General features: G+C 42.1%; 1 protein-coding gene across 1 annotated transcript in view; it reads left to right on the plus strand.

Annotated features, from left to right (window-relative positions):
• Window positions 1–11,406, plus strand: part of LOC134984095 (zinc finger protein 850-like) — a 228,955-nt gene extending 217,549 nt beyond the window's left edge. The window contains exon 8 of the mRNA XM_063949728.1: window positions 9,929–11,406. Coding sequence (XP_063805798.1) covers window positions 9,929–11,388 — 1,460 coding nt within the window. The 3' untranslated portion in view covers window positions 11,389–11,406. The remainder of the gene's footprint in view (window positions 1–9,928) is intronic.
• The last annotated feature ends 1,109 nt before the right edge of the window (window positions 11,407–12,515 follow it).

Genomic DNA, 12,515 nt, shown 5'->3' on the forward strand with positions numbered 1-12,515 from the left:
TTGGGGCGTAACCTTCACTTCTTTTAAATGGTTGATGGTATCTATGGTGTCCTTAATGTACGATGGAATTTTCAATACTTCCGGTTGTAGATGAGCATCTATAAAGTGTGATAGATTAGATGATAAGGAATCCGTTCCAGCAATTATAGGGCGTCCTGGGGGATTTATGGGGTCTTTATGTATTTTGGGTAGAACATACATGACAGGTAACACTGGATGTTCTTTTATGAGGTACTTTCTTTCCGAATTTGTGATGGTTCCGTTTTCTTCATATTTGTTCACCAGGGCAGTTAGGTGTTTTTCCATTCTCTCAGTGGGGTTCCCTCTCAATAGTCCATAAGTGGTTCTGTCTTCCAACTGTCTCAGGATCTCCTGGTTATATTTACATGTATCCATGATTACGACTCCTCCCCCTTTATCCGCCGGTTTAATGGTAATACTTTCATTTTTCTCCAAATGTTTGATTGCTTCATTTTCTTCTTTAGTGATATTATAATTTAATTTCCTTTTGTCGTTGATTTTTTTCAACCTCGGTACAAACAATCTTATTGAATGTTTCCAAAAAACAACCCCTACTATAAGTAGGATTGAACGTGGACTTAGGTTTAAAAAGTGACACGTTCTCAGTATCAGGTATTTTTTGACCAACAAAATACTTCTTTAGTGATAAATTCCTGACAAATTTTTGAATGTCAACATAAGTATCAAACTTATTAAGTTTATTGACTGGAGCAAATTTGAGTCCCTTTTGTAGGACGGCTGTTTCATGTTCTTTCAACTCATAATTACTTAGGTTGAAAATTTTCGTGGAGGGATCTTTAGATGGTAATGATGTTGTATTAATTCTATTTACCACTTTTTTTATTTTTCCATTCCCCCTTTTTCCTCTATGCGTTCTTCTGCCTTTTATCTCCACCTGTTCTTTCTCTGACCCCGTTCTAAAAAAACGTCCCTATCTAGTATTTCAAACCGATTGGAAGTTGCTGTAGGGCGGCGCTCTGGTCTATAAGGGTGGAAGTTTTCCTCGTAGCTTCTTGTTGTAGATAATCTACGACGTGTAAATCTCCTCCTGTTTCTTAGTAGGTTCTGTGAGTCTCTAGGTTCCCAGTTTCCTCTCGTTTCTCCCTCCTGATCAATTCTTCTCCTTTGTCTGGGTTCTTCTTTATATTCATAACGACGATCTGTATTTCTAAAATGTATCCTTTTATTCTGTCTTGATGTGAAGAAGTTGTAGTTTTGTTGTGGTGTACGGGTCCTGTGATCAATGAGGGGTGTATGGACAGGACAAAAAGAGGGGGTGTTATATTCACCCTGGTCTAAAGTAATAAGACTGTCACCTTCCTCTAGATCTATCTGCTAATTTTCTTTTATATCTCTATTATATTTAGTTTGTTTCCGTATAATGAGTTCTTTCTCTTTCTTGATAATTTTATATTCTAGTTCCTTCTCTAGATCTTTACATTCCCTTAGCTCCCGGAATGGTTTCTATTTGTGCTGTTAGTTCACGAATGGTTTTTTCTATTCTACTCAGTTCTTGTTTTCTTTCATTAATGATGAGTTCCATCAGTGACTGTGAACATTTATTAAGAATAATACCCCATTCTTTTTCAAAGCCCTCGTTATCTGTTTGGAAGGTACATGGTTTATTTATTTTCAGCCCTCTAGGAATCAGATCTTCTGCTATATATCTCTCTAGAGTGGCTATCTCCCACCATGTTTTACTTTCTTTGGTGAGGATTTTTTCTAATTTATCCATAATATTATTCAAATCTGTATCGACTAATTCTGTATCAGCTGGATTATTTTTACCTTTAATCCTATCAAAAACAGAATTAACGAGGAGTCTCCGTTTTTCTCTATACCCCAGCATGGTCAGCAGGTGATGGAAGGTGAATAAAACGTAAATACAAAAAATAAATGATCACCTGCGCTCCTTACTTAAGATCAGGCTGCAGAAATCAGACGTGACTTACACCAATCACCAAAATACAATAAAAACACAAACGAGATTCCTGCGCGCTGATCTAGGGTACAAGGCACTTAAATGTCAGTAAAATAACCCTTCTGGGTATTAACGTTTAAAATAAATCCGGTGAACAAAAAATCTCAATAGAATCAATTGTCCAAAGATACTATGGTTAGTCTTTGTGTTGATCTCCCTTAATAATAGAAGATCAGTCCAAAAATTAGAAACAATATCCCAATCAAAAGATTTTTCCAACAAAGTCAGACATAAAGTCTCTTATCTGGTCTCGTTCTCTGTCCTCCAATCACTTAAAAACGTGAACTTGATAAAACTTGAATTCAGTCAGCCCCACCGTTTTTCAATTCTTTGTCTCTGTCCTCAAACAATGGTACATGAAAGACAAATAACGGGGGATCATAGTGCAGACTTATAAAAAGTTTATTTGAACACGTATACAATTAAAAGACTTAGCATGCGTACCCTCAGTGACCTTCGGTGGAAGGCAGAAATTTTAGGCGTATAGGGGTAATAAAGAAGCTTCCCCTATTAAGCTTTACCTTCACCGAGTCCTGGGCCGCAGGAAACACCAACGCGTTTCAACCGGTATGGTCTTTATCAAGGTGTGTAAGGTGCATGGAGGACCAGATATTTAAAGGGAAACATAACCACACCCATTTCCTGTTGTAATGGGCGGTACTGGTGGGTAAAATGTGTAAAACCAACAATACAATAATGTCCCTTCATATAATCAAGTTGGATTAATATCCACAATAGTTATGATTAGCCAGTTGTCTATTTGTGTGGCTTTACAAACTTAAAATGTAAGTCAAATCGCTGAAAAACGCCATGCGTTCCAACCCCTGGAACGCATGGCGTCATTTACGGTTCCGCCGGAAGTGCCGCGGCGGCTCATGCGTTCCACCCGCTGATCTACATAACGTCACTTCCGGCTCCGCGGGGAAGTGACATCGCAGGTGGCCGGAGGTGGGTGGGAGTGTAACACACTCTCTTCCCACCTTAGACAGTATGTGGGCACCATTTTGAGTGAGGGCAGCCGGACAACCCTTTCCCAAACAAAAATAAATCACTGCGTAAAGTACATGATTAATAAAAAAATTTGTCAAACGGCCATTAGTAAACTACAAACATCCGCAATAGTGGTGCCCCTATTCTATGCAAACAGCAGAAAATATACAGCCACATAAATTTACAATATGAATTTACATTAACGGACCATATCATTTCTTTCAGGCTTAAGATGACATAAAAAATGAACAGATAATTAAAAAACCAATTCTTCTTTGGACATTTGCATTTAAAAAGGTATAGTCAACAATCAAAAAATGATAAATAGCAATTTAAAACTGGATGTACGGATCATAATAATAAATATATAGAGGGTTAATCCTTTACTTGCAATAACAGTCAAAATGTCCCCACTACTATATCTTTTTATCGTATAGGGATTGGAGTATTTTTATAAATGAAAGATTTTTTATTATTGTTATTATTTTAACACAGGACCCTTAGTCATTCCTTAAATATCATTTTTGTATGATATTAAATCCAGGGGTAGATATTATGCCTTTGCCTCTCAGGACACTGCATTCAGGCAAAGGATTCTCCTGTCCAATCAGGAGCATCCCCTCCACTAAATTTGGGACATCCCAGTGTATATCCTGTGGATACTACTGTGGACCCTGCAGGAGAAATAAGTAGTTATGGTAGACTTACCGTTGATAACTTTATTTCTCTGAAGTCCACAGTATCCACAGGGATTTCACCCTGACGCACCTGATTTGAGGATCTTCCTTCTTGTATGGAAGTGTGTGTGTGTGTGTGTGTGTGTGTGTGTGTGTGTGTGTGTGTGTGTGTGTGTGTGTGTGTGTGTGTTCTTCTCGCCTGATAAGGGCTCTCTATGATGCTCCTGCCTTGAGCTTTGGAATATAACTAGAAAATAACCAGGAGGCGGGGATAAAGGATACTGTCCCGTTGCATTCTTGGAGGCCAAAGGCTGTGATCGTTGGTGCCATTCCACTGACGCTACCTCATATCACAATGTATATCCTGTGGATACTGTGGTTTTCGGAGAAATAGAGTTATCGACGGTAAGTCTACCATAACTACTTCTTTTTCAGAATAGCAGGGCCATATTTGGGTGAATATCACTGCTAAGGCGCCGTTTCGCATCACAATAAGCTTAGTAGGTAAGCCCTATTTGCATTGCACATTTCCTTTGCATAAAGCTATAGCCATTGAGTGGAATAGACGCCTCTTGGCCAGCGTCGCAGGAGAAATATCTGGAAATATCTGCAGATTATCCAGGCACTCAGCTGTGGAAGAGGAAGACAAAGTAGCATGTAGAATGCGTTCTGTAATATGAAAAAGTGGACCCTGTACCTTGGTGCTTGGATAGGGGTCTGTTTGGACTTTGGGAGTCTATGGATCCTATCAATAAGAAGGTCCGCAGCAGAAGCCTTCAGTGAAAGTTTCTGAATGAGGTCCGTGGCATAGTCATAAAGCTCAGCATTTGTAACAGAATCCGGAATGCCCATTATTCTGATATTATTTCTCTGAGAGCATTCTTCTAAATCAATGACTTTATCACGAATGGAGACCATGGGGTAAATTTACTAAGGTGGGAGATTTTTAGAACTGGTGATGTTGCCCATAGCAACCAATCAGATTATATCTATTATCTGCTAGAAGCAGCTAGATAAATGGTAAGTAGAATCTGATTGGTTGCCATGGGCAACATCACCAGTTCTAAAAATCTCCCACCTTAGTAAATTTACCCCCATGTCTTCCTGAAGGGTGTCATGTGCTAAATCAGGTCTTTCTGAGACGCATCAATCTCTTTCATCTCAGTCTGTACGAATGCCAATCTCACTAATATCGGACCTCAAAGCCTGAATATTAGAGTTAAGTTCTGAGGCTATTTCAGTCCTTAAATGTAGATAACATAGAATGTATAGAGCGTAGAGTAACAGGACCATCTAGAGTGTCTTAAGACGTCTTCAGCCATTACAGCTGGGCTGTGCGACTGACAAGAAGAAGCAGATGATGTTGTAGCGGTCTCAGAAGGGCCACCTGAATTAGAGGTACCAAAGAGATGGATAGGTGGGGCCGATTTGGTACCTTTTAACCTTTTTTGGGAGGCATGGTAAGCCGGCTACAAAGAGACTGATCTTTCGGAGATGGGAAAATACAAACGATCTATAAATAAAAGGAGCAGTAGTACGCTGTCAGGAGGTTACATCAAGATGACTCCATTCAAAATGACATTCTTAGTCGGGGTGAAGGGAGTATCCAAGGCAAAATATCAAGTAAACAGGATGTAATGCAACTCAAATAACACAGTAATGAGCGAGAAATTCCACTAGAGGTCAGCGTGACCACAGGCGTGAAGTACTCAGCACAGAGACACAAATGGCAAAATATATTCAGTGAATAAATCCACAAAATAATATACTGTGAGGTTGTAATCAGAGTGTAATGAGCTGTACTCAGACGATACTTGATACTGGGCTCTGCATGTAGACTGAGAGGAAGTAGATTATAGTGGTACCATATAAATAGAAGGTAGTTTCACCTCCAGGCAAATGCTTCAATTTAATGTAGTGACCCCGGTCCAGCCGTCAGGACACTTATTTAGCAGCTTATATCAATTTTATTGAAGGCAGAAGGCAAAGCATGCGATGGCCGGGCACCAGGATCCAAAATGGCAGCCACCTCACTTCCCAATATCACCGCCGGGCTCCTGTGACTGTGGGCAGCCCGTTCTGTCCCCAGCAGTAGCGGGAGTTGTGCACCTGTGTGAGCGGGAGAGCAAGTGCTCCTGCCTGAGCAAAAGCGCCTCCAAGTCATGTGTCCGGAGCGTGCAGGAAAGACTGGGCGCACTTAGCCCCAGAATACAGCCCGTGGCTTCAGCGGCGTCACTAGGCTGAGACAGTGAACGGTGCCCGGAGTGAGCTGCTTTAAGGCAGGACGAGTGGGGGACTTAATAGATTGGGTCTTGGTCCCAGCGGTGGCTGAGAGCTATCAGGTAGGGTAGATAAGAAGTCACTCAGTGAGGAGAACTCCAGAAAGCACGTCTGGATGGACTCCGCCCACGCCCCTCTTATTTATTATTTTATATACTTACAGGGGTGACAGGTTTGGTACATCCCTGCAAAGGCAGATCCAATCTCTTTCTCATCAGACTCTGCTGTGTTCCCTGCACTCTCACTCAGATGTTCACTGCTGCCAGTAGCACACGTATGAGAAGCAGAAGTATGGCGGCAGCTGTATAGATTCTGATATGTAATTCTCTGTATCGTACCGTACACACATCATTCTTATTACTAATGAGAGTATAGAGGTAAGACACTGATGATGGGGGTGTAAGAGTGTAACCTAGCAGATGTATGATGATTGCAGGGTATTATATGGTGTATTGCATGTAAAGTACCTTGTTCCACACCTGCTCTGCTGTAGCAATATACCTTATAATAGGATTTTAATTACCTACCAGTAAATCCTTTTCTCGTAGTCCGTAGAGGACGCAGGGGTTCCATTTAGTACCATGGGGTATAGACGAGTCCCTTGGGAGCCATGGGCACTTTAAGAGTTTAATAGTGTGGGCTGGCTCCTCCCTACACAGATAGTGGTGAGATTCACACCAGCTCACACATATGCTGAGAAAAGCCAAGCCAACTAGCTTGAAACGATTCAGCAACGGCTGAACAACAATACTTAACCAAGTAACAATGCAGTACTTAACCTTAACATTTAGTACCATGTGGATGTACCAAAGCTCCCAGTACGGGAGGGAGAGTGCTGAGGTTCCTGCAGAACAGATTGACCAAGTATCGAACTTGTAGAACTTAGCAAACGTGTTCGACCCTAACCAAGTAACAATGCAGTACTTAACCAAGTAACAATGCAGGAAAATGAAGCCCAGCATCCTCTACGGACTACGAGAAAAGGATTCACCGGTAGGTAATTAAAATCCTATTTTCTCTTATGTCCTAGAGGATGCTGGGGTTCCATTTAGTACCATGGGGATGTACCAAAGCTCCCAGTACGGGAGGGAGAGTGCTGAGGTTCCTGCAGAACAGATTGACCAAACTTTAGGTCCTCAGAGGCCAAAGTATCGAACTTGTAGAACTTAGCAAACGCGTTCGACCCTGACCAAGTAGCCGCTCGGTAAAAAGTTGTAAAGCCGAGACGACCCGTGCAGCCGCCCAGGAAGAACCCACTTTATGAGTAGAGTGGACCTTAACAGATTTTGGACACTACAGGCCTGCCGTAGAATAAACATGCTGGATAGTAAACCTGATCCAGCGAGAAATCGTCTGCTTAGAAGCAGGACACCCAATCTTGTTGGGAGCATACAGTAAAAACAGAATCTGATTTCCTGTGACGAGAAGTTCTCTTCACATAAATTTTCAAAGCCCTCACAACATCCAAGTACTTTGAGGTGATTGAGGAGTCAGTAGCCACTGGCACCACAATAGGTTGGTTGATATGAAAAGCTGATACAACCTTTGGAAGAAATTGCTGACGCGTTCTGAGCTCCGCTCTATCCTCATGGAAAATCAAGTAGGGGCTCTTGCATGACAATGCCCCCAATTCTGACACACGTTGAGCAGATGCCAATGCCAACAGTGTGACCGCCTTCCAAGTAAGAAACTTGATGTCCACCTCCTGTAAAGGCTCGAACCAATCCGATTGCAGGAACTGCAGCACCACATTAAGATCACAAGGTGCCGTAGGAGGCACAAAGGGTGGTTGGATGTGCAGAACCCCTTTTAAGAAAGTCTGAACCTCACGGAGGGCATCCAATTGTTTCTGGAAGAAAATGGACAACGCCAAAATCTGTACCTTTATGGAGACCAAGCGTAGGTCCTGCTTGTAGAAAGAGGAGAAACTGTCCCAGTTGAAACTCCACCGTAGGAAATTTCTTGGATTCACACCAAGACACATACTTTTTCCAAATCCAATGGTAATGTTTAGACGTTACTCCCTTTACTGTCCTGTATCAGGGTAAGAATTACCTTTTTCGGAATGCCCTTCCGAGCTATGGTCTGGCGTTCAACCTCCATGCGTAGCTGCGGTAAGTCTTGATAGGCGAATGACCCCTATAGTAGAAGGTCCTCGCGAAGAGGAAGAGGCCTCGGATCCTCTAGCAGTAATTCCAGAAGATCCGCATACCAACCCCGTCTTGGCCAGTCCGGAGCAATGAGGATCGCCTGAACTCTTGTTCTATTTATTAGTTTGAGAATCCTTGGGATGAGTGGAAGTGGAGAGAACACATACACCGATTGGAACACCCACGGAGTTACCAGGGCGTCCACCGCCACTGCTTGTGGGTATCTCGACCTGGAACAGTACCTCCAAAGCTTCTTGTTGAGGCGGGAGGCCATCATGTCTATCTGAGGTACACCTCATCGACTTGTTACCTTTGCAAACACCTCTGGGTGGATGCCCCATTCTCCTGGATGGAGATCGTGTCTGCTGAGGAAATCCGCTTCCCAGTTGTCCACTCCCGGTATGAAGAGAGGTATGCAGTGAGAAAATGGCGCTGGTGAGTTCTGGATCCACTCTGAGGAGAAGTCTCGCCCCCTATAATGGCGCATTCTCCGGCACTTAGTTGATTATACTGGCCTGAGGTATTTTATAGCTAACAGTAGGATTAGCCCCTGATAGCTATAGTTGACCAGTGTAGGGTGATTGTGCTGGCCCAGGACACCCCTCACAGCATCGTACACAGTGTGCCACTGAGCCTTCCGGAGCGCAGCCTGTCAGAACTGCGCTCCCACTCAGTGTACTGTCAACGGAGATAGAGAACCATTAACTTCTAGAGTTGGTTTCTACTACTACCACCCCCCCCCCAAGTGCCATGAAGCAGGAAGGCTGTTGCCAGCAGCCATCCTGTATCCTAATCTCTTAGAATAACAATAAAACTAGAAAACTCCTAGTAGCTCCCCTATCTGTGACCGGTAGGTAGTCTGGTAGGAGGGGCATAGAGGGAGGAGCCAGCCCACACTGTGAAACTCTTAAAGTGCCCATGGCTCCCAAGGTACTAAATAACCCCAGCATCCTCTCGGACGTGAGAGAAATAAGGGTGAGTAACACATGTGCAGGCTTACCAGCGTATGAGCACACACATAAAGGAATGCTACCTTACCAATGCTTCCAGGAGTAACGTTAGGAGACATTTCTCTGATCCATCAGCTCATATGACTGATGTTATTGTTCAGCTAGAATCTCCAATTCATATGATATGTTCCCCATCCATAGTTTTACATTGGTGCTGACATAGGACTTGGCGAGTGACTACATCTCCATTTATACTTCATGGTTAGTTACCAGTACAAGAGAGATATATCTAAGTCTTGTTCTAATATCACATTTGTTATTGTGAGTGTTCTCAGGAGGGTGGACACAGTGATAGCCTGAGACACAATATTATAAAGCCTTCGTTAAAAGTTATGTTTTATTATACATACACATTTACAATTAAGTGTCCCAGAAAGTCGTCTTCTCCTATTGTTTACAAGATTAATATTGTTACAGAAAATGTCACATTTCCATAATGTGTTTTATTTCCAGCAGATGGACACACAAGCAGGAACATCTCAGAAGGACATCTAATGTTATCCCCGGATTGTGAAAAAGAAGATAATGACAGTATACAGGATTCTCCAGGAGATGATCCTATTACCTCAATTATACATCCAGCTCTATCAGCTGATCCCTCTGATCCTGGGAAATGTTCTCCTGATCACTCTGATATTGGTGCATCTATTACAGCTCTGACAGTAGATACAGTGTTTCCCTGTTCTATAGATGCCAAATGTTTTACACAGAGCACAAACATATTACCCATCAACCAGCTAAGGCCATTTCCATGTTCTGAGTGTGGGAACTGTTTTCCATACAAATCAGATCTTGTTAAACATCAGGGAAGTCACACAGGTGAGAAGCCATTTTCTTGCTCTGAGTGCGGGAAATGTTTTACCCTGAAATCAAATCTTGTTAGACATCAGAGAAGTCACACAGGTGAGAAACCATTTCCATGTTCTGAGTGTGGGAAAAGTTTTCCATACATATCAGATCTTGTTAATCATCAGAAATGTCACACAGGTGAGAAGCCATTTTCTTGCTCTGAGTGTGGGAAATGTTTTACATACAAATCAGCTCTTGTTAGACATCAGAGAAGACACACAGGTGAGAAGCCAATGATATGTTCTGAGTGTGGGAAATGTTTTGCATTAAAATCAGCTCTTGTTAGACATCAGAGAAGTCACACAGGTGAGAATCCATTTTCTTGCTCTGAGTGCGGGAAATGTTTTACACGGAAATCAGGTCTTGTTACACATCAACGAAGTCACACAGGTGAGAAGCCATTTTCCTGTTCTGAATGTGGGAAATGTTTTATAAGTAAATTATATCTTGTTAGACATCAGATAATTCACATAGGTGAGAATCCATTTTCTTGCTCTGAGTGCGGGAAATGTTTTACCCTGAAACATAATCTTGTTATACATCAGAGAAGTCACACAGGTGAGAATCCATTTTCTTGCTCTGAGTGCGGGAAATGTTTTACCCTGAAACATAATCTTGTTATACATCAGAGAAGTCACACAGGTGAGAAGCCATTTTCTTGCTCTGAGTGTGGGAAATGTTTTACCCTGAAATCAAATCTTGTTACACATCAGAGAAGTCACACAGGTGAGAAGCCATTTTCTTGCTCTGAGTGTGGGAAATGTTTTACCCTGAAATCAAATCTTGTTATACATCAGAGAAGTCACACAGGTGAGAATCCATTTTCTTGCTCTGAGTGTGGGAAATGTTTTACCCTGAAATCAAATCTTGATACACATCAGAGAAGTCACACAGGTGAGAATCCATTTTATTGCTCTGAGTGTGGGAAATGTTTTACCCTGAAATCAAATCTTGATAAACATCAGAGAAGTCACACAGGTGAGAAGCCATTTTCTTGCTCTGAGTGCGGGAAATGTTTTACACGGAAATCAGGTCTTGTTACACATCAACGAAGTCACACAGGTGAGAAGCCATTTTCCTGTTCTGAATGTGGGAAATGTTTTATAAGTAAATTATATCTTGTTAGACATCAGATAATTCACATAGGTGAGAATCCATTTTCTTGCTCTGAGTGCGGGAAATGGTTTACCCTGAAACATAATCTTGTTATACATCAGAGAAGTCACACAGGTGAGAAGCCATTTTCTTGCTCTGAGTGTGGAAAATGTTTTACCCTGAAATCAAATCTTGATACACATCAGAGAAGTCACACAGGTGAGAAGCCATTTTCTTGCTCTGAGTGTGGGAAATGTTTTACCCAGAAATCACAACTTGTTACACATCAGAGAAGTCACACAGGTGAGAGGCCATTTCTATGTTCTGAGAAATAAATCAGCTCTTGTCGCACACAATAGACATCACTCAGGTGAGGAACCATTCTTTTCTTCTGGAGTATACTTATTGCCATGTAACGTTCTTCAAGGTTCTTATCCTATCTCCCAAGCTTTTTGCAATACACATGCTACCACTGGGTGAAACAGACATCATGTCCTCGTTTACCACTGCTATGCCGGTGACCGGTCTTTTGCTCTGGGTACTGAGAACCCAATACCAATCCTAAATGTCTAGCTGAGCTCCAGGTGTGGGTGACGCCAGTTGGCTTTGACTCCATCCTAATGAAACAGTTCTATATGATAGAAGCTCACGACAAAGGGCAGGGCTACAGCTCAGCTTTGCTTACCAACCAGACTTACACTTGGGGGTTCAGAGTTACAAAATGCTGATCATGTGTGGAATCACTTCCTTGAGAAAGAATCCAGCTCTGGATTCGAAACGCGTTGGAACAAGAAGGAGCAGACACAGAGGACATTTCACATCGCCACCTCCGCCGCCAGCATTCGAACTACCGGAAGTGGAGACCCGAACTTCCGGTCGCGGCAGATCGGCTCTAAACAGCGGCTACAGCACAGCAAGTGGTAAGCAGCCAAAGCCCAGCACCAAGGCAGGACTGACTTACCAAGCTGACAGGAACAAACATCACCAACACTACCGGAAGCCACTCCCGGTCACGGCCTCAGCAAAGAAGAAACTAACAGGGTAAGATAGGGATAGTTTTTCTATTAAGAGACTGTTTCCTCTCCTGAACTAAGTGTCTAAAAGCTCCAACTAAAGCTCCAAAAAAGGAGCTGTAAACAATGCACTATCTTCCTTCCCTTCCCCACCTTCCTAACCCTCCCTCTTTTTTATTTTTTATTTATTTTTATTTTCATTTTTATTTCTTCATTTTCTCATTTTAATTATACTTTTTTATTTTATTTTTCATTATTATTTTTTTCAATTAGATTTTAATTTTTCTATTATTTTTAGTTGTTACACATTGTACAAGTTTTTAGTTGCTACACATTGCATAGAACATTAGAACAGACAGCGCTCGGTCTAAAATAAAATCCTAACAGAATCTTACTGACCCTCCGAGCCCTACATGACCAGGGTCCATGGTACCAGAAGCAGATTCTGC

This window comes from Pseudophryne corroboree (genome assembly GCF_028390025.1).
Source record: "Pseudophryne corroboree isolate aPseCor3 chromosome 3 unlocalized genomic scaffold, aPseCor3.hap2 SUPER_3_unloc_35, whole genome shotgun sequence".
NCBI lineage: Eukaryota > Metazoa > Chordata > Amphibia > Anura > Myobatrachidae > Pseudophryne > Pseudophryne corroboree.